The sequence below is a fragment of the Cibotium barometz genome, chromosome 46 (assembly GCF_041138505.1).
Source record: "Cibotium barometz isolate CiBa-2024 chromosome 46, ASM4113850v1, whole genome shotgun sequence".
In the NCBI taxonomy this organism is placed as follows: Eukaryota; Viridiplantae; Streptophyta; class Polypodiopsida; order Cyatheales; family Cibotiaceae; genus Cibotium; species Cibotium barometz.
This window is the reverse complement of record NC_141091.1, coordinates 18,641,371-18,664,732: the sequence shown is the minus strand read 5'-3', so window position 1 is coordinate 18,664,732 and position 23,362 is coordinate 18,641,371. Positions and strand designations below refer to the sequence as shown.

Sequence of the window (23,362 nt, the reverse complement as noted above, 5' to 3'; positions counted from 1 at the left end):
CCCTACTAGCATAATACAACAGATCGTCATTTACCAACCACTCCCAAAGCCACTCGCCTCTCATGAGGAACTTCTCTAACCTACTTTCACACATTGATCTAAACTTTGGTAGTATTTTCTAAGTCCCACTCTTGCTAAGCAAGCCCCATCAAACAATATGGTCGTTGCCTCATTGTACATTGGGCAAACCTTCCAAAAGTCCTTTAAAGCCTTGAAGAACATCGGTTTATTGCTGTCAAAATTGAAGTCCACACTCTTGCACATCTCTTGGCCACAAAAACCTAAAATTAGCATCTCCTCTTATGAGATAGCAGCATGAAATGCTGTTGTACATTTTCAAGCATTGCACAACTCCATATATATACATCAAAGAAAGCTGCAGCAAGCCCACGTCAAAAACATTTTTGCATCCTTTTGCACAAAGTGTGTGTGCATGTCATCTGGTACTTCCCTAAGATATGTTGTCCAACCACGAAGTTCTTTGTTGCTTCTCCAATTATGGGTGTACATGAGCACACCATTCATATCTAGAATCAAAGCTCTACACTCAATATGCTTTGGGAGTAGAACATATTCATTGACGAGTTAGTCGTGTACCAAGGGAGTGATAACCCCCTCTCTTGAACCAACCCGACCCTGAAAATGTGTATGCTATATCCAGATGGACAGTAAGACCAGAAGGTAACACTTTATTAAGCCTAGACTCTGCACTCCTATACAAATTTCACTGATAAGAGAAGTTGTAACATGATTTCTTCTTTTTCAACTACCTAGAAATTGGTCTCGTGCAAATGTGCCTGACCATAACAAACTAGACTCGTGCATTGCACACATCAGACCAACATACTGATACATAAGAAACTGAGAATCACGTCAATCACTGAAGAAATAATGTGACAAACTACTCAACCCTACAAGGTTAAACATAAGTTAAAGAACGTGCACAAAAGATAATTCTGGACAATGCAAAACTAAAGATTGCACTTGCAAAACATCTTACTTCTCATTAGATAGGATTGTAGCTACAATGCATACAAGTAGCTATAATACATTTAGAAGAAAAGACTACCAGGGAAAACAAGCTTCTAGGCTTTGGCATATTAGGTTCACAAAACCACATTTATAGAATTATAGTTTCTTGCAAGCATGGGGCCTCTTGTCCTTAAGATGCGTTAAAGCACTATGAGAGCCGGACGTACTCTTCTTTGGTTTGGGGCTTATTTGAGCTCCACCCTTTGTTGGCCTTCCGCTTCTTTTCCACCTCCATGAGGCCTTTGCTCTTTCCTGCACCTACAAGAGTAAATAAAAAATGAGTCTTAGACTAGCTTATATGCATTGGTTCCTGAGCAGGTTATCAGAGCCTTAAAGTAGCATAAAAGAGCTTGAAAGCAGTAGTACAGAGGTTTAAAGTAGTAGACCAGAGCTTTAGACAACCACTTCTAAGTAACATGTCACGGATTTAAAGCTGTACGATAAGGCTTTAAAGCACTGCTCCAAAATTTAAAGCAATGCAATAGAGCTCCAAAGGACATACATTCAGAGCTATACTAAAACCAAGATGGCCCAAGTCAAATCGATAAAAAAAATCATACCTTTAGAGATTCCAAAAGACCTATGCAATTCACAAAGAGTGATATCCGAGGACTTCGTAGTTATGTTCGCAGGCAACGTTGTCTCCATTGTGTTTGCAAACTTCATCTCAACTTCGTTGGCAAGGTCATCCTAGGACTCGCCAAATGTGGTGTCCTCATTGTGAGTTTTGAGAGCATCTTCTCATCAGAAACAAGGTCATCCGAGGCCATCGTACCCTTTACTACTATAGCCACACAAGGATTTACTATTGTAACCACAAGCGGTTGCAGCCGCATCAGTAACAACATCTATATCAATGTCTACTTCTATGTCATCATCAACACATGTGAAGCATCATCTGTGCCCTTCACACTCTCTGCTTGCACCTCTATCTTTATTTGCTGCCACTAAGGGAGCCCCTTCCACATTGTTTTCACTTCCTTTGCTAAAGATTTCATGCTGCTCCAAGTCCAAGTCCTTCAAGTCATGAGGCAATGGTTCTTGGTCTGCAATAGTACTAGACGATCCTAAGAAAAATTCAAGGAGAAGTTAGAGAGGAGTAGCACAAAAGCTAAACCCTAAAAAATGTAGAAAGGCAAAACACCTTTGATAAGAATGAAAGGAGTCACTTGCCTTCTTTGCATAGATTCAAAAAAGTATCAACCACAAGCAAGACGGTGGCATCTTGCCAACCAATGCATTTGCCTTCAGTTCTTGAGAACCTGTAAAAGAAAGTCGTTAAGCACCTATATATATATTTTTTAATGAAGACATAATTTTTAGCAAAAACAAAATACTTACTAGCCGACAAGTCAATAGTTGATGGGGTCTCTTCCAATTGTGTTAGTTTAATCCTATGCTTCCCTGCAAATGATCACACATGATTAAATGCTTATAAGTTTGGCACATTGATAGTGCTTAAAATCTACAGCTCATATCCTACTTGCAAACTTTAAACTCTGGCGGCATGATGTTAAGCTATAAAGAAGATGCAAGCAGCAAGCTTTAAAGCTACATGTAACTTTACAAGTTTAAGGCACATGTAACTATACAGCTTTAAAGCAAGTTATACTGCTTCAAAGCTGATAAAGCATCATGCCACATGCTTTAAAGCTACATGATAATTTCAAGCACATGCAACTGTACCGCTTTAAGTAAGTGCTACTGCTTCAAAGCTCATAAATCAAGTGCCAATATTTAAGGCTTTAAAGCTGTAAATGATTTAAAGTGGTTCTTTTCTTTGAAGCTTGAAGTCTGCTTTAAGCCCATTGCCGCTTTCAACTGCTTTAAAGATTTGATAACAACTTTATGGTTTTCATGTATATATACACTACACATAAATTTTGATGGCAATTATTTAAAGCAATATGAATTGCTTTGAAGTAGTGTCTCATGCTATAGAGCACAACCAACTACTTGTAGGCAATGATTCCGTACTTGCCTTTCATTCTATGTACAAGTGTTGTACCAAGGTGTAGCTATACAACATAAGTAAATGTTGTATCACTGAATAAAGAGCAAGGGGCAAGAAGACAAGCACACCTTCTTGCACCAGTTGCAGGCCAAATCTGTGGCAAACCCTCGTAGAAACCATGTGCTTTGCAGCATCAAGAATAACTTGATTGCAGCCATCAAGGACACACTTCTCCTTATCGACTAACAGCTTACAAAAACAAAGGGCATGGTACATATATCTACAAGGAAGCATGAAGATGGTGATAAATTCATTGTCCTCCAATGAGAGACCACAACCAACACACTCTTTCAAATTGATCATATTATTTACAGCATGGTCCGTTGCAGTGCATTTGAATACTGTAGGAGGTGTGGGACAAATAGCCAAAGTGCCACCACATTTGATATGATTAAATAAGCCAGTTACAAATCCTTAATGGGTGGTTGCTTTTTCTAGACAGCATGTCGCACTATCATATGTCTTCTCTACAAAATCCATTGATGCTTTCAAATCTGGCACTCCACTCCAACACCTAACTTTGCAAGCTGTCACTTTAACACCTTCACCTTAATATGAAAATTGTGCATCTCATCTTTATCTATAGTATATCTTCTTCCATATCCTTTATCTTGCTTTCCAATTCCTCTATGTCTGCTTGCAAACTTGTAGCTACCTTGAATACTCCGAACTTCTCATGCAACTATGCCCTTGCTGCATCCAAGGCACGTCTTGCACATCCTCCACAATACTTCTCAATTTGTCCATTTCACTTCTTGCCAACTGAACCATGTCAGCTACCTTTGTAATAACCCCATTGTTTTTAGGGGCTTAGGAAACTTTACCAAGGAATCTGATGCATCTACTCCAAACATAGAGGAAAACTCTGATGCATCTGCTCCAAAGTATTTATGAATGCTACAAGGATGTCTTCATCTTAAAATTTGCTTCAAGTATTTGTGATACTAAGTTTTAGAGAAGTCATTTGTACATTCAACATAGCATGGAAGCTCTTTGGACAAGAGAAAAGATTTAGCAAAAAACAAAGACATTAAATGATATGAATAATAACAAAGTTATTTTTTCATAAAAAGGAAATCTAGACGACTTGTTCAACTCCAAGATGGGTTCTCACTTTGTCAAGTTGAAGAATAGTAGCAAAGACACAAACACAAACATTTTAGCTCATAATATTATATGGAAAATTGCTTTTAAAAAACTATCATTTACTCTAGGAAATTCTTGGCTATAGAAGAGACGAAACAAATATTTTGTTACAAAAAAACCATTAAGTAGAATTTTAAAAAATATCCCAAAAAAAGCTTTTATTTTGTGAAATATGGACAACTAGAAGTTAGAAATATACCAAAAACATTTTTGATAAACCAAAAATACTAAAATTTGGGTAGGTCTCACGTTTCTTTAAGGTCACCCATCCCACTTGTGTTTGGACTAAATTGGGATGTTCCATAAGCCAACTCCATAATGGATGTCCTCCATATCAATCAATTCATGGAAATCCCTAATCTTGCACCTCATTAATGGCTCCTTTTGAATTTCTCTTCATTCGGGAATATTTGGACTAAAAAAGTGGCCCTCTAAAACACGAATTAAAAATAAAATAGATCCTTTGCAATGTTCAATGGGGGAATTAGGATTCTAGATAACATGGATCTATTTAAATCTTATGACATCATGTCCAAGGGTGGGAGTCCAAGTACATTGGTGAGTAAATAGGTTTTTATATATGATTCATAGTACATTGGCCAATAAGTAGGTTCTTATATATGATGCAGAGTACATTCCGCCCAAGAGTCATGCAAGGTTGGGTACTCTAGAAAATTTCATCTTCTTTCATTTAATAGTCTACATTGGCCAACTCCATGTGCAGAACTTACTACATCTTGCAAGCTCAAGCTTCTCAACGATTTGCACAATTCAATGAAGCTTATGCCTATCCCTTCAATCCAATGTTTCTTTCCTTTGCCATCTTTTCTCCATGAATGCATACAATGTAAGCAAAGAAATTTTATAATTACTCCATTTGGTACATCAAACATGCATTTCCACGTTTTTATATCTCATGTAAGATGCTATTCAATTAAGTACTCACTAAAATCTTGAAACCCCAAGGAGTTTCGCATTTGTTTGATGTTTTACCACATCAAGGATTCCTTAAAGATTAAAACTAACCTTCAAAACCTCATGATCTTCTTTAGGCACCTAATTGAAGAGATAAGTACATCCATGTAATGCATCAAGGTCAAAAAAACAAGATATGAATTTCAATAACGATATTTAAGTGACACACTAAAGTAGTTTGGATGATTTGCAAAGATGTTTGAACGTAATACGCTTTACATCAGTGTCAAGCTAACAGGCTCGTTTTACAAGCAAGCCATTGACTATTGTACCAAATGGGGTTGAGGTGCGTGCAACCAAAAACCTTTCACTACTTCATGTATTACTTTCATGTAGTTTCAATATCTAGCTTCCAAACATATTTTAATATACCTCCACACTCTGTTGTGGTCATATTTTGTAGAACTTTGCCATTGCTGAGTGTACCTAGGATGACTAAGCGTCAAGCAAGTGGAATTGAGTGAGCTATAATATAATTCCCATTTAAAATACAACTTTTGAATTGAATGTGCCAACTTGTCGAGGTGCCTATCTTTATGCGAAAAATAGTTACCTATACTATAATTTGACTTCTACAATATTATACATACTTTTATAAAATATTTAATATAAATAATTATTTTTAGTAATAAAATTATATTAATCTACATATCAACTGATTTTTTATTTAAAGCAATAAAAATTATATATAATATTAAAAGATATATAATATCATATAAATTTAACATATATTATACTTTTATTTAGATTTCTTTTAAAATTAAAATAATTTATTTATATTTTTATACTGATATATGTATGTGTGTGTGTGTGTGTCACAACTCCAATGGTTTCGAAGCCCGCCTGGAAGCCTGCTTCGGAAAGGATTCCCTGTGCTGCTTACCACGTATGCAAGAACTGCAGCGTCCTTGCCTACTACCAACATCTGGCAAGCCAACCACCATCTGGTCCCGGAAGGCGCGCCGCAAAGCATCCACATTTAAGTGGCCAAAACGAAAGTGCCACAGATCTCCGACCTGAGAGCCTGTCAGTGAGGAGAGTGCAGAGAGCTTGTAGATGCCGTTCTCCACACCGCCTTCCCAAACAACTTTGCCTGTCTCACGGTCCCTTAGAGCAACTGAATGCTCCTCAAATTTCACCCGAAAGCCAGTCTTGCATACCTCATGCACTGACAAAAGATGAAAGCCCAGAGCAGGGACATAAAGAACACGGGAAGCATGCTTGCCCCCCTTACCGTCGGGAATAATCTCCATCCGGCCCTCACTATGTATCGGAATAGTGGAGTTATCGCCAATAAAGATACGACCTGACTGCCGTTTCAGATCCAGGAAGAAGTCACAGGATGGAGTCATGTGCCTGGAAGCACCACTGTCGAGAATCCATTCCCGGGTATCCTTTGCGGTGAAGCCAACTGCCTCCTTGCTCGAAGATGATGAAGCATCTGAGTCCACCATCTCCAAGTGCACAAATGCCGGAGTCTTCGCAGCTGAGGCTGAGGACTCCGCACTCTTCCCTGTCCGCTTAGGGCACTTCCTCCAGTAGTGGCCTTTCTCGCCACAATCATTACACGATCTTTCGGCCTTCAGCTTCTCTCGTTCTGGATCAGGCTTCTTCTCGGAAGACTTCTCCGGTGAAGCCTTCCCTTTGCCCTTGTTGGTATTACGGCCTTTCGACCATTGGCCAGTTAAGGCCTCCGCCGTGAGGAGGGTTCGTGAAACGTTCCTCCTGGTCCAAGACCATTGGCACAAGCTCCTCCCAAGTAATGGTGCTGAGCCTGCCACTAGTGATCAACGAGGAATAGAAAGCAGAATACTGACCAGGCAAGTGGGAAAGTAACGTGATGGCCATATCTTCAGATGATATCTCTTTCCCAGCTTGAAGAACTTCCTGTTGAAGGGCCTGCAGCTTGTTAATGTATTCCCGCATCGTCGAAGACTTTGCAGGGTTCATAACCCGCATCTGCACTTCCAAGGATATCCGCTTCATGGGTGACACCCTGTTGTACAAAGAAGCCAAGTGCTCCCATATGCCTCTCGGTCATGTGCTTCACATGGTTAATCACCTGTGGTGTGCAATTGAGGAATATAAACGACCGGACCCTGGCGTTGACACTGTCCCACATGTGTGCCTGTGCCTCTCGGTCCTTCCTCGTCAATAATAACTCCCCTTCCTCAGCTTCCGGCCGTGGCACCCCTATGATAATAAAATCAGCAAGATCATATGACTCCAAAACTGACTCCATCATGACCCTCCAGATGCCATAATTGGACCCGTCCAACTGACGATCCACTGGGAACGTGGGGAGAGTCGGAATCTTCACGTGCTTCTCAACCATCTCGAGTAAATCTGCCATCTTGGAGAGTAACCTGAAAGGGTGGGTGGGTGGGAAAAAATCTGAAAATCAGAAAATATGCAAGTGGCTGTCCAGCCCCTTTGCCCGCCTTCCTCTTGCACCTTCTCTTCCCGTTCAGCCCGAAACAGTCCACCGATCAGCAACCTGTTGCTCCCCCTCTTGCTCAGAAAAACGCCCAAGATCTCCTAGAGCCTAGGGCTCTGATACCATGTCAGAATATGCAGCGGAAATGATATCCAAACTTGGGTAGACGAGCAAGTAGACTGCAGAAAATAATCAGCACAAGAAACACAAAGAGATGTGTGTAAACTCTTCTCTATACACAAGATCCCGGAAAATACTGAATGAGAAAGTGGAGGAGGATGAGAAGCAATATATACAAACCCATGAGGGCAGTCGGCCAGCTCTAGAAAGTGCCCACGACTGAGTAAAAACCCACGACTGCTGAAAATAGCAGTCGGCCAGCTCCAGATCCCTACACCTGAGCAAATCAAGTCGGCCAGCACTCCTACAGCCCACGACTGATACAGATGCAGTTGGCCAGCTTCAGAGTGCTCCTCGCATCACCTGGCAGCCCTCCAGCCACTAGAAAAAAATGGGAAAAATAGGGAAAAAATACGGGGAGTGTGGAAAAATGATATACGGGCGGGCACACCCACAACAGAGGCCCTGGTGTATACAAATAGACAGGAGATGACTTCTAACAATACCATGCCTTTATTGTCTGCCATTGTCTTCTTGGTACACTTGACAATATCAAACTATCTTTTCATTTACAATGTATATGATTATAGGGGATGATGCCCTACGCATCTTCCATGACAGTATTCTCGTAGACCACCAAAGACAAAACCCCCCATCCCCCCCAACCCCCCGAGACATTAAAAGAACTTCTGAATATAGAGCCTTCGTTACCAAACATGAGAGTAGACTCCTCTTTGCAAGAAACTCCAAGATACTCTTCCTTGACTTCACAGCTCCAAAAACCTTCCTTGACTTTGCAGCCCCAAAAATCAAAACACTTCTAAGCCTTCCCTCTAGCGATGAGCTTTGAAGGCGTAACAGGTTTGCCTTAACACCAAATCTCATCTATAGGTCTTACCCAAAACCTCATCAATAGGTCTTACTAGGATCTTAACATACTTGCAAGGTGGCGAACCTCGAACTTGCCCCGAAAGAAATTTGAATTCTAATAACGGAAGACAATGCTGGTGAAAAATGTACCTAGTAATCAAAATCATAAGATGGACTTTGCAAAAATTCCCATGATATGGTCAGATCCTACCAAACAGCTCACACAAAATTTATGGCATAGCATGCATTGTCTTTGCAGCAGCAAAAAAGCCTCCTATATAATGAGTACAAGAGCTTTGCATCTCTCATATTTAATCAGCTGGAGGTGATTGGCAACCCCATATTGTCCCATTGAAAACATAATGCTGCACATCAGCCCGGAACACTGACTTGTGTATGAGGCTGTGTGTAGTGTTGTTTTGGCGGACCTACACAGCCTGTGTGAGGAATGGGCGACAAAAAGGACGGCAAACTACAAAAGAGCCAACTCATTGATGAAAAGATGCAGCTCACCGAAGCAAACCACAGGCCTTCCCCTTATTCAATGTAGTATTCCGAGCATGTGACCGCAGAGCTTTCACCACTTGGCTTTGTCAACCTGTGCTGGAACTTAAGGTCCATCAGTCTGTGGTTATCCTTAGACCGTGCAATATCAAGCTCGCCTTCCAGAACATCCTCAGTATTATAATCCACAGCAGGATGTAACAGAAAGACCTGCAGAAATCAAAGGTTACAGTGCAGTCTTTACAGCCCCTTCTCAACACCTAAACATTACAATAACATTTACATCACTCAGTTGGCTCATCCTGTTCTATACCTGCTGACCCCAATGGGTTGTTCTGGTAGCACTTGGAGCAGTTGTCAACTCCACTTCCTGACTAGCAGGATCATTAACACTTCCCTGAAGGCCCCAAAAATAGGCTGGAATTAGAATGGCAAGACAAGGCATGTATGGATTATTTGATAGGATACTTAGAGGGCAAAGACCTTACCTTGAACTGAACATCAAACCATCCAGCAAAACCTGAGAGCTTCGACTGGCTCTCCCTTAGAACTGTGCGGAATGGAGAATGGATGCTAGAAATATCTTTGAGTGTTGCAGTGAGACAATCCAACTCTTTGATGATGACAGGAGCCCCAATGACTTGGTTTGGATAAAGGTTATGCCACGAAGATGTCTGCCAGATGTCAGGGACATAATAGACTGCCTCCATTAACACAAAATTTGACTCTAAATACCTTTTCTTAGCACTACCACCATTAAAAAAAATCAGACCAGATCCACTGTAAAATATAGTTTTGTCCATTCTACTTTAGCCATTGCCCCACACCCTCTGCTTCGACATTATGGTCTTCACAACAAGATTGGCAAGAGCATCCATCGATATCCCAGGTATGGATAGCTTACTCCCCTTAGAACCCCTGCTTCCGTGATAGGAAAAAGGGACCGACTATTCAGTTGCACCCCAAGGAAGGTTCTAGCGTACATGTACACATCACCCAACACATGTAGAGTGCTTGCATTCCAAAGGAGACTAAGCAAAATCAAATGAAAGATGTGCTTTATGTGCCAAGCATAAAGAAGAACTTGGTGTCGGTGTCTTCTATTGCTATGCAAGGTCTACATGTGTGTTGGAGCCTTCTATTGCTATGCAAGGTTTACCTGTGGAGTTCAAGGGTGAGAAGTGTCTCATCAAAGACCCTTTAGAAGGGTTTCACATTTTCTCTACTAATACATTATGCAATGGGTTCAATTGTGGCATGCATGCTTTGGGCATGTTAACTTTGGAAGTTTAATGCTTCTACACAAGCATAATATGGTTGAATGTATGCCTCGAGTTGAGATCCCTGCAGATCATGTATGTGCGGGCCACATTCCAGGTAAAATGCATCAAAAGCCCTTCCCTTGTGATGGTGTGGTGAGATCTGTGTTGAGTATTTCAGAGTTAGTATGGAGTCAAGTGTCCTTAGTGGTGTGAACACACTAGCCTCTTATTTAGGGTCAAAAGATAAGGCCTCGGTGCCTATAAAAGCATGTACATACGTCCTTCATTGACACATTATGAGTACCATTCAAGTTGTGCAAACTCTCTCATACTTGAGCTCTACTGCTTCTCCCTCTTACTCTCTCTCTCTCTCTCTCTTCCTCTGACCTTTGTCCTTCATTACCATGGCTTGAGGTCCTATTGGGTATTTCGGAGTCTCATGTACGTATGCGTGTACCCCTGTTTATGTACCCGTATGTGTGTGTGTGTGTGTGTGTGCGTGCGCGCGCGCGTGAGCTCCTCTCGTATGTCGCCACATCCTCTCATGCGCGTCTAGCACCTGTGAGGAAATTGGAGCACCGGTGAGAAGAGTGCTGAAGAAATCTGTGGCAATGGCTCGCACCGGGAAGAGGGGGGGGGGAGGGGGGGAGTCTGGTCTATAACGATGGATCCGCAGCAGCCAGCTGACTCTCAATCCACAGGCTATCTAGTGCACTCTCTTGAAGCTACTGTAGAGAGGCAAGACCCCTGCGAACACTTCCTTCTCTTGGAAGCCAACCAATCTACTCTCTATTGCCTCCTGTAAAAGACTGCTAATCTCGCCAAGACCTGCATCCAAGGCTCCTGCGGTGGCTGATCTTGAGTGAAAGTCGAGTCTCTCCCAAATCTGCTCAATCTGGCTGCAGATCTCTGCGTCTTGCATGAGGCTATCTGGAATCTGAGTACTCACATGTCTGTCCTGTCTCCAGGGGTCATGCAGGGAGAGAATAACCGGTGCGTGGTCAGAAAAAGTAGTGCCCGCCAAGATAGCAATCATGCTGCCGCGCTCGCAGGCCCACTCGTCAACATAGAACCAATCGAGTCTAGATAGGTCGGGTTGGTATGCCTCCTATTAAATCCATGCCGAGTACTATGTACCTGATAACGTAGCCATGCCACCTACTCCTGTGTCATCGATCGACTCTAGAATGTTAACTTCACAACCCATACACCAGAAATCTACCTGTAGTAAGGACTGACAAACTGTACTTCAGAAGGTGGCTCTATCTCCTTCGACATTCGGCACATAGACATTCAGGAGGCAGACACAGTCCTCTCATATCCTGATGGTCACCCATCCAGTGACAATGGTGCCGGAGTCGACTACTGCCGGCAAAAGCTGCTCACTGACAGAAATGCATACTCCATGGGGCCGAAAGAGTGGGACCAGAAGGTGTGACTCCTTCCCTACAATATCTTCTCACAACAGCGGGTCCGTCTCTCTGAGAGATGGTGCTATTGTACGAAGAGGATGCCAATGCGTCCACCAAATGCGTCCACCAATTGCTGTTCTGTGAAGTTCCTCTCTAAGGAACCACGCATCTAGGATGGGGGTGGGGTGGGGTGGGGGGAGAAGGGTTCACCAGGGGAGCGGGGAGGGGATTACTGCGAGGGAGGGCCCACTGCAAGCAGTGAGGGGTCAGCGATCTCTACTAGCTGAAAACCTGGAGGGGGGCCCCCGTGAAATAACGGTCTCTAGAAGAGAAGGGAAGGGAAGGGGGTCTAGAAGGGAAGGGAAGGGGGGGGGTGGTTCCTCGAGGGATCTGTGGGGGCCCATCGCCATCAAGGGGCTGCTATGATAAATGCTCAAAACGGTTCTCTGACAAAACCGTATCCTCTTGAAACCTGCCACCCTATCATGCCTACTGACACCACTTGGCTCTCGTCGTCGACCGACAGTCCTGCCTCGGGACAACGGTCTGCCACTCTCCTACGCTGGCCTCAATCAAGGCCTGGTGCTCTAATACATGGCAGCCTGTATCCCACCCACCTCCCTGAGGAGGGTCTGATGAACTGGGGCCAGGAGGGGGGGAACACTGGAGGTGGCCTCCTGGTCTGCCAGTGAGGGCAGGCTCTAGCGAGGTGTCCCATCTAGCGACAAGATGAAACATTGGCCAGGGAGACCTCAGTACTCAACTCTCTGCAAAATCGTTCCCCCCCCCTCCCCCCGAAAAAAAAACTAGGAAGAGAAATGATGTGAGGCACAGAGTCTAGAGGCACATCAACAACGAGCTTGTTGATGGAGTCCCTCCAATCTCTCATTGCTGACCATCTACAATCAGGTAGGCAATGCAGATATGAAGGGATGGAATCTCGGCCATCCTTGGAAGAACCGAGGCAACAGGGCCCGGGGGGGGGGGGGGGGGGGGGGGGAGGAGGAGATGGGATGGGATTTCATCACCCTCCTAATAGCACCACCTATCACCCAGAGGAGAGGACAGGAAGGTATTCCTTCGTGAGACCTGGAAAGCAAACTGTCACAAGAAAGCCTGAAACACTAGCCAAAAGGATCAAACGTCTGGTCGAATCCGTGCTGCCACCTCGCAAAGAAGGTATGGGCCGTACACAATGCTACAAGGCTCACCTCCATGACTCTGTCCGAAGCTGGAGGCGAATCGAACTCAACCTAGTGGTAGCCACGCCCAAGAGGATGAATATCCGCGATCTTTCCAAGCGCACCGAAAAGGCTTGCGTGGAGCAAATCCCTAAGCTGTCCACATGCCGGGCGGCTACCCACAATCTTGCATACCAAGGTGGAAGCCTCCAACGAGGCAACTGTCGAAGCAAGGAGCTGGATATCCTGTTCAGAAAAGGATAGGCAAGGAATAGCGGCCTCGTTTGGGGATGACGGAGCGGCTGCCATGAAGTCCTCCCGGGGGTTCAAGAGCAGAAGTTACCGAATCTTGCCTTAAGGACAAAACAGCCCTAAGAAGCGCCTGTGCTACGGAGATGGGAAAACATGGGCGGGAAAGACGAAAGGAAAAGGGAGCTTGAGAGCTCGAATGGGGGAGAACTACTCAATGGAGGAAAGGGGGGCACAGGGGAGGGGTGACAAGAGGGTAAGCGGGCAGGAGGGGAAGGCGCGGGTTGAAGGGGCTGGGGCAGCGCATAGGAGGGGAGGGAGGGGCAGCGCAGAGGGAGGGAGGCGAGATCGTGAAGGCGCTTAGGGGGGGCAAAGGTGAGGGAGGCGGGCACAGAGGGAAACGGGTTGTGGGGGCGAGGGGGTTTGTGTGACAACCAGCCCAAAATCACCCAAAAGGCCTCAATGTGATACGTGGACGATCCAAGCATATTGAGGTGCATTATCATCTTCTCCGTGACTGGATCGAGTTGGGACTTCTTTGGTTGGCCTACTGTTCTACCAAGGACAATGTGGCTGATCTCTTCACCAAACCACTTCCGAGAGCTACTTTGGAGGTGTTACTTCAGCGTGTTGGTATTGGACTGCCCCTCTGGTATTGGCATATATGCTATGACTTTGCCACTTATAATATGAGTAGTGCCACATGTGAACATGGACTAACCAAGGGCACTTTTCTCCCTTTGGGTTTTTCCCCTCCGAGGGACTGTTGGGGGGTTAGGGTTTCAGAGAAACAGAGAACATACACACACAGAGATGTACACAGCAGCAAGCTCTCAAGAGAGTGAGAGTGATGGTGATAGCTACTCAAACTACCTCCCAAAACACCGGCCGGAGGAGATGATTATGACAAGGCTTCAACTTCCCATGCTTCCACTTATGGGATAATCCAAGGCACCTTCTAGCCAAAGATCACACGCTCGAAATCGCCAACCTTCCAACAGGGCCTAGGCTATTAATTATAAGCTTTTACCCAATCGAGACTTAATCTTGCTAGCGCCCTCAGCCCACATATGAACCCTCCTCCAAGTACAAACGCCCTAGCTAAGCCTTTAACGCTAATCTTGGGCTAACCCTAACCCTAATCCTAGGCCTGTCGGGACATAACATTAACCATTATGTGACACATTGTTTTTGGTATTAGGTGACAAAATTCAAGCGTGTAAAGTCACCCAAATTACTCCACCCACCATTGTCTATTCTGATAGTGAACCAATTGTCAAGAAATGGCACATTTTGTTCTTACAACACACAAAGTGGAAGCTCCCCAAGTGGTGGGGAATTATTTATCGCCAATAACATGGCTTGTTAGAATCCATTGTGTTAGAGATAGAGACTCGGGATTTACAAGTGACTTGGGCAACATAGATATAGTAAACTTGGCATGCAACTCTGTACGAGTAGCGTAGATCACATAAGACCGATGGTCAGACTGAGAGAGTCAACCAGGTCTTGGAAGATATGTTGAGAGCTTATGTCCTTAATGCCAAAAAGCCCTGCAAAACAAGGTGGCCTACAAGGATCTCTACTTGAGCTCAGGAGACACAGAGAGACCCTCTTGGCAGACAAGAGACTGAGCCATGATGTTACCTAGACAGAGGATCCTGATAGATTTCTTCGGCACCAGCACCCCAGCCCACACACCTCCTGATACCTCCTCCATTGGGCCATCAAGGCACTAATCACGCTCCCAGGGAGTCACCACTAATAGACCAATCATCTTATGTCGTGCTCATGGGCCACGCCCACCAGGATCCCGACCACGGCATCCTCACCATCCCTAGATTAGAGCCATTATTGTTCAGCATCGGAGGCGCCTACCTCGCTTCTACAACCTCTCCATCCTAGATAGATCCATGGCGGAGATACTTGATCTGAGGAGAGGGCAACATGTCAATTGATCACCATACATGGATCTACTTGATATACATTTTCCAGTATTTTCTACTCAGTATCATCTAGGAGTCTTACTTACAATTCTTATAACTGTAACACAATCAGTTTATTGTACTTTTTAGTTTCATTTAGTTGCTCTCTTTGATGAGACACCAACTTCAGCTGTACTCTTAGTTTTGGTCTCATAGGCCATTATGGCTTCTTAGAGACGTTAATATATCATTTCATTTCTCGAACGAACGAACAAACGAAAGAATCTTATGCATCTACCTTTCTTAAGCACTTAATAGCTTCAATGCAACAGTCTAAGACTACTTTTTGATACTTTGCTAGTCTCAGCCTTTTCTAAAAAATACTAGAACTATTGAGGATAATTATGACCTGTAAGTAGTATCTTCTTTGCTCTTGAAGGTATGGTTCTGTGAGAGTACTCATATTCACAGCATAGTAATCTTGAGTGTCCAGTGTAAATCCATCCCAATCTGCCATAGCATTTTCATACTCTTGCAATTTTCTTACCCCTAAGTTTGACTTTATAGGAGCTATCCACATTCTGGCATGACTAGGATACCTGCACATAAGCATTTTAAAACAAACCATAAGAATGCCAGTCAAATCATGTGAGCAGAATCAGAAAATTTAACTTCTGTTGACGTTATAAGAAAATCTAAAGCTGTGTGAGAAAACTGGGACTGGAGCTTAGAAAGGTATACAAGATTCGTACATGACCCCTGTCGGCTTCAACCACCGATCACGAGCATGGATGACAGTGTCAAACATAGATTCACGGACAAGAAAGTATCCCATCCACTCCGATATGATGACGTCAACTGCCCAGTAACAGTTTCTGAGTACATCAACGACCTCAGAACCATGAAAAAAACAGTAACTTTGTATAACTGGTTGTCTACCAGCAGAAGCAACAAGAACAATTGAGTTCTAGTCTGCTTATTATACAGCAGCATTTAAGGCATTATTCAGCTATCCCTAAGAACTAAACAACTCAAAGCGTTTACACCTAGGCCTTCAAATCTTTTCATTCCACTACCTTTTTCAGGTAGATCTATGTCTTCAACAGATCCTTCGATCACTTCAACAATGTTTTCCACCCCATTGCCAGTAACTAATCGGCGAGCATGTTGTGCCATCTTTGTTGCTTCCACAGCATAGACCTTCCTTGCACCTGCTTTAGCTGCCCATATAGCCAGAATGCCACTGCCTGTTCCAACATCCAAAATAACCTTCTCGATGCAAAAATGCTGTTGATTAACCTGCTCTCTCTCTCTCTCTCTCTCTCTCTCTCAAAGAAGGGAGAGAAGTGTCATCCACATGTGAAGAGCTGCAGATATTCAAAGTATGTGACATGCAACCTTGCTGTAAAAATTGTTTCTTGAAAAGCGTTTAAGCCTTCTAAGATTCTGTCTCCCATTCTACTCATTTCAAACCTTTTGAGATCAAGAGAGAGAAAGAGAGAGGCCTTCTAGGCTTATCCAACCAAGATCTCCTAAACACCCATTAGAGAGCAAATAAAAGGGGTGGAGGCAAGCTCACCACCCAAGACAAACTGCTGTGAGGGAAAAACGCAGAACTGTAGGAGAGAGAGAAGCCGTATTAACTCTACTATATACACAAGATCCGGTACAGTGGTGTGTGGGTGTCACAAAATTCCTTCCAGCTTCTATTTTTCTACTATTCATGTGTGGCACGTGGAGCCTGACATGACATACATGTATGGCTGGTGTAGCCTGACATGGTGTGTCTGTGTGGCATATGGAGCATGACATGAGAGTACATGTATGGCTAGTGTAGCCTGACATGAAAATACATGTGTGGCTTGTGGGGCCTGACATGGTGTACATGTATGGCCCATGGAGCCTGACATGATGAAATTCTTTGGGACTAGCTATCTTGGAGATCTTTTGTATTTATGTTCCGGGAAGGTTCCCGAAGTAAAAATAAAAAAAGATAGCATTAAACTCACGAAATTTCCCCGCAGCGTCGATTCGTCTATTGAATAGTAGTAACACGCGTTCCAGCCGCCATATTGACGATCCACGTGCAAATCATCAACAAAATAACATTTTTATTTAGTAAATATTAAAATTTACTTCAAAAAATGTCAAAATTACAATAAGAAAGAAAAAATAACAACAATAACTAGAGATTGCTCTGATACCACTGTTAAAACCTTAAGATTGCTCTAGATAATTATTATGCATAAACATGCATAAATCAGGCATAACTCATCCACCCAACCACCCCCGAGTCCAAGGGATGCACACATGAATTATAATGAAGTACATCATACCTTTACCTTGATGTCCCAAACCATCAAGAGATATAACTCCAATCCAGTAGCGTGTAGCTATAGTGTGAAATGGTAGGTGAGTAGTTATGATCCTCTACACGAGAACATAACATAACCTAGCCTCAAGATAACATCGAGACCATAGCCTAAGCCTCCCTTGAGTGTGCCCCATGCCCCTATTATATAGGAGGGCCCTCAAGTGACTCTCGACTCTCCATCTCCCAGGTGTGACCCTTGGATGCCTGATCCTAACCTTAATCCTTAAGGTTAGTCCTAACCCATGCTCCACTAGAGCTTGTTCCCATGCTCCCATGCTCACAAGCCTAATGTGAGTTAGCCTCCTAGTATATGCACGCATAATGTGCATATAACAGTTCCCATGCAGCCATTCCTCATAGCCGTCCCCTCCTGGATCTGTCCCCAGAATGCCGTCCCTTGTGAGGGACGCCCGTCCCTTGTGAGGAACACCCGTCCCCGTCCCAAAGTGTTCCCAGGACAACGTCCCCCCGTTCCAAGGGCCCATCCCCTCTATCCCCTGTGACTATGGGACACACCCACAACAAAGGCCCTCACCCCCTACTACTGAGTAATACGGTACAGACATGAGATGACTCCTAACACCTCCTCTCAACTCCCAGTAAACTCCAGTGTTGACGGAGCTAGAGACTTCGTGAAGAGGTCCGCTCCATTGTCCTCCGTCTAACCAAACTCCAGCAAAGTGACACTAGATGACCGTGGCCCGTGGGTTCCTTTTGTGAAAACCAAATCTCGCCAAGTAACCTCCGCAGCCACACCACCTCACAAGCAGCACCACAAGCAACCCGGTACTCTGCCTCAGTAGAAGACAACGCAATAGGTGGCTGCCTCTTGCTCCTCCAAGAAATAGCTCCTGAGCCAAGGGTGAATCCGTAGCTTGATGTAGATCTCCTTGTGTCTGGATCTCCTCCCCAATCAAAGTCACTCCAACCTCAAAGACTAACTCGGTCCTTCGTTTCCCTTCCAGTGTCATAGAAGAGTCCACGATCCTTTGTACCTTGCAAATACCGCAGGATCCACAATTCTGCATCCCAATGAGTCTTCAAAGGTGTCTGCATAAATGAGCTCACCAACCCCACTGAAAAACTCAAGTCCAATCTAGTGTTCAACAACCAAATCAATGAACCAACAAGCTTCCGATACAAGGAGGCATCAACCTGCTCACAAGGATCATGTACTGTCCGTTTGGTATTCGGATGAAGTAGGCTTGCAGCAGTCTCCATCCCAAAGGCATCCAGCAACTCATGAACATACCGCTGCCGAGAAACAAAGAACCCCCTCTGGGTCTGTGTCATGTGCATCACAGATGCCATGGACATTCTCAGGGCTAGATCCAGAGGGGGGCAAACATATAACACCAGATAGAGTCAAACTGTGGAGCACAAGATACAGAAGTGGCCAGTTTGGACTTGGATAAGGACCAAGGTGCAGTCGGCTGAGTACAGGAGCTGTCGACTGTACCAGAAAGCAAGGCGGCTAAAGGCGCATGAAGGCAAGGCAAGAAAACCAGTCGGCTGAATATAAATGGTATTTAACTCATTTATGACTGGCCGACCAGCAGTCGGCCAATTTACCAGCAGTCCAAGAAGTCTAAGAAGGGGTATAAAAGGCAAAGGGTGCTCCTCATTGTAAGCATTCATTCCACTAGGGAGTGGATCAATAGGGTCCTAGTCTAGGGCAGAATTTTGGGTGTTTTACCACCTTTTCTAGAAGACAGCCTAGGGCTGCAGACATGTACCTTTTTGTACCATAGTATATACTGAATTTCCAGCACTTCTCTCTCTCTCTCTCTCTACCTGCATTTTTGCATCAGATGGTGCGTTTTTGCATCAGAAGGTTTCTAAGAGTGTTTAGGGCTGAAAGAAGACTACCCAGAGCTTCCGCGTGTTACAGTCTGCCAAATCTCCAATCCCAAAAAGAAATGGAGTAAGCCTAAATCCGTCATCTCAAACTCCTTTGACAAGGCAGCCTACGTCACGGCTATGTGCTCCACATGACCGTCAGTGAGAATAAGATCATTCACATAGAGGATAATCAAGGTGACCATACCACGTTCTCGAAAGAGATACAAGTTCAGATCTACAACTGATCTCTGGAAACCCTTTCGCAAAAAGAAGGAATCAATCTTCTGATTCCAAGCCCTGGGAGCCTATTTAAGACCACACAATGCTTTCCGTAACGTGTAAACCATACCCTTTGATCCCGGAACCTCAAAGCCTAGAGGCTACTCAACATACACCAACTCCTGCAAGTCACCGTTCAAGAACACAAATTTTACATCCATCTGAAACACCCGCCACCACTAAGAAGAGGAGGCAAGGGCAAGAACTGTCCAAATCTTGGTCATCCTAGCTGTCGGTGCAAAAGTGTCCTCGTAGTCAATGCCAGGCCGCTAAGCATAGCCCTTGGCCACAAGTCTGGCCTTGTGCTTGTCCACCGACCCATCAAACGTATACTTAGTCTTGTAGAACCACTTGACACCAATGACTGACCGTTTTGACAACCTCAGAACCAACTCCCAAGTGTTATTCTTCTCTATGGCTTCAAGTTTCACTTTCATGGCTTTTCTCCAAGTCTCTTGGAAAAGAGCTTCCTTAACTGAAGTAGGGTCTTTGTTCCGAATGATACGAGACATCAATGCATAATTTACATGTAAAAGCTCCTTTGACTGACGAACACAAGAACTGGAACGTCCCAGCCAGCTGTCAACATCTAGCCAGCCATCCACCATCTGGTCCCGAAAGCCCGCCACAGCATACCCACATTCAAGTGGCCATGACGAAACTACAACAAATCACCTAGCTGAGTACCTGTCAGAGAAGAGAGTGCTGAGAGTTTGTAGATCTCATTCTCCACTCCGCCTTCCCAAACAACGTGGCCAGTTGCTTTGTCCCAAAGAGCAACAAAATGCTCATAATACTCCACCCGCATGCCAGTCTTGCAAACCTCATGCACTGACAAAAGATGAAAACCAAGGGATGAGACATAAAGAACCCGGGAGGAATGTTTCCCCCCTGTCATCGGGAATAATCTCCAACCGGTCCTCACTGTGAATCGGGATAGTGGATTTGTTACCAATAAAGATGTGACATGTTTGCCATCGAAGATTCTGTAATAACTCTCGGGTAGAAATCATGTGCCTGGAAGCACCACTGTCGAAAATCCACTCCCGAGTATCCCCAGTAGTGAGACCAACCGCCTCCCTGCTCGAAGAAGATGAAGCTCCGGTGTCCATAATCTCCAAGTGCACAAAAGCTAGTCTTTCCAGTTGCAACTAAGAAATCAGCACCTTTCTCAATGCTCCATTGAGGATACTTCCTCCAATAGTGACCCTTCTAGCCACAATGGTTACATGTGCGCTCGGCCTTCGAGGCATCACGATCCGAGTCGGGCTCCTGCTCACAAGACTTCGCCGATGAAGACTTCTCTTTGCCTTTGTTGTTGTTGTTGCGGCCTTTCGACCACTGGCCAGTCAAGGCCTCAGAACCTCCACCCTGTGGAGGGTTCGTAAACCACTCTTCTTGGTCCAAAACCATCGACACAAGCTCCTCCCATGTGATGATGCTGAGCCTCCCACTAGTGATCAAAGAAGAATAGAAAGCCGAATACTGAGGGGTAAGATGAGACAGCAAAGTGATAGCCATATCCTCTGAAGATATCTCCTTCCTAGCTTGAAGAACCTCTTGCTAAAGAGACTGTAATTTATTGATGTGCTCTCGCATGATGCTAGCCTCCCACTAGTGATCAAAGAAGAATAGAAAGCCGAATATTGAGGGGTAAGATGAGACAGCAAAGTGATAGCCATATCCTCTGAAGATATCTCCTTCCCAGCTTGAAGAACCTCTTGCTGAAGAGACTGGAATTTATTGATATGCTACAGGCATTGACACGATCCCACAACTGTGTCTAAGCCTCCCGCTCCTTCCTATTAGAAAGTGAAAGCTCCTCCTCCTCCAACTCTGGCCGTGGAACTCCAACCACAATCAAATCAGCCAAATCATACAACTCTAAGGTAGACTCCATCATTACCTTCCAGATGCCATAGTTGGTCCCGTCCAACTGTCAGTCCACCGGGAATGTCGGGAGGATGGGGATATTCACATGCTTCTAAGCCATCTCGAGCAAATCTGCCATCTCAGGGATTCACAAGGTCTTGTGAAGGGAGGGTGGGTGGGAAAAAAATGAAGAAGAGGCTGCAATTGGTATGCAAGGTGACTGTCCAGCAATGATGGCCGCCTTCTACCTACTTCTCCACATCCCGAACAGCCCATAAATTCTCCAATGAGCACCAAAAAACAGCAAACCCTCAAGCTCTCACTGTCTCCAAGCTTCAAGCCACCTAGGGCTCTGATACCATGTCGGAATGCACAGCGGAAATGAGACAAACTGCTGTGAGAGAAACACGCAGAACTGTAGGAGAGAGAGAGAGAGAAACTGTATAAACTCTACTATATACACAAGATCCAGTACAATGGTGTGTGGGGGGCAAGGGTGCAATATATACAAGAAGGGCTGCTGGTCGGCCAGTCTAAAACAGGCTGACAGCCCCATGAGATGCTCGTGACTAGGCGAGGCCCAGTCGGCCAGCAAAAGGCCTTGTCGGCCGGCCCCACGACCAGTGCGACCTGGTCGGCCAGCCCCTCAATGGGCCCCTCCTGGCCAGCCACTAACTACAACCAACCAGAACATGATCATAAAAATAGGCGCCACCCCCTCCCCCCCCCCCCTCCCCCACGGTCCTACAAAACTGGGAATGGATAGAAAAATGGAGAGGTGCTTCACACGGCCGGGCACACCCACAACAAAGGCCCTCACTCCCTACTATTGAGTGATATGGTACAAAAAGGAGACTACTAATAGTCCCGTGACCTTGCTGGATTAGGCTTCCTAATCCAAGGATTAGTTCTCAATACATAAAAGAGACAGAGAGAGACAGAGAGAGGAAGGCTTGTTTTCTTGACCAATTCAAAGAGAAGTTCAGTTTTCAGCGTATCTAGTAAGATTCATTGCAAATATTTCAGCTTTGTAGTAAATGATCGGTTAGGTTGACAGAATCAAGCCTTCTACTATCATTCGCGCTTTCCAATTCTCTGTGTATTTTCAATTCTGCACTTCAAAGTAGTTTGAAGAATCACGCATACACTTAAAAAGCTATTCTGACATAAGAATTTCCCGCCCGAAGGTGTTACAATTTGTGGTCACAAAACCAATGGTGTTTTTTGAATCTGGTAGCTGAGACAATGTCACTCAGAAATGCAAGTAACAAATTACAAAAGAGTGAGTACATGAGAGAGAGTAAGAGGCACATACCTTGTCTTTGAAATGCTTGGCGTTCTTGACGATGGCGTCGTGGTAGGCGCTCATGCGGACAGTGTCGGAGAGCATGGACTTCTGATGGTAGAGGAAGGCGTAGGTGCAGAAGTAGTTGGCGTAGTCTGCTCCTTTGTCGACGGAGGAGCCGCCAGGCACCGTTCTAAAAGCCCCGCCGACACTCTGATTACTACTCATGGACATTCTGCTTTGCCGCAACCTTCGACCTAACCCTCCCCCTCGTGTATATATTGACTATGAATGATTCTAATGAATTGAGTCATTTTCTAGTTTGTAATTACACAGTTTTTGCTTTTCTAACAAAATATATAAGAAAAAAATCCTATATAATTTATCTTTGGAGTGAGAGTTTTTGGTCTTGGGCATGGGGGGAATTGTTTAGTCAAAGCTCTTAGGATGGTGGAGGATTGTATTGCAAATTTCTTTTCTCGAAATTCTTAAATTTGATGTAGCGATGTTTTTGATTAGCATGTACTACTTGTGTAAATATAGTTATTGTTCATAAGAAAACGTCAATCATCAAAGCAATCCA

At 44.5% G+C, this 23,362-nt stretch overlaps 1 protein-coding gene across 1 annotated transcript; it reads right to left on the bottom strand.

Annotated features, from left to right (window-relative positions):
* Positions 1–8,770: 8,770 nt before the first annotated feature.
* LOC147611958 (protein arginine N-methyltransferase PRMT10-like) lies at positions 8,771–23,072 on the bottom strand. The gene is made up of 7 exons (XM_086783812.1): positions 22,810–23,072; positions 16,204–16,396; positions 15,880–15,985; positions 15,537–15,726; positions 9,587–9,772; positions 9,412–9,495; positions 8,771–9,308 (listed from the first exon to the last, which is right to left on the bottom strand). Exons 1-7 carry the CDS (start codon positions 23,011–23,013, stop codon positions 9,132–9,134), a joined length of 1,140 nt encoding a protein of 379 aa, XP_086639938.1. The 5' UTR covers positions 23,014–23,072; the 3' UTR covers positions 8,771–9,131.
* Positions 23,073–23,362: the final 290 nt, after the last annotated feature.

Excerpts from the sequence above, each read along its gene's own strand:
- LOC147611958 (XM_086783812.1), bottom strand. The coding sequence starts at position 23,013 with ATGTCCATGAGTAGTAATCAGAGTGTCGGCGGGGCTTTTAGAACGGTG. Across the intron at positions 9,773-15,536 it reads AAAGAAGATACTACTTACAG|ACATCTTCGTGGCATAACCT; the intron begins GTCATAATTATC and ends GACATCTGGCAG. Across the intron at positions 9,309-9,411 it reads CAACCCATTGGGGTCAGCAG|GTCTTTCTGTTACATCCTGC; the intron begins GTATAGAACAGG and ends TGATTTCTGCAG.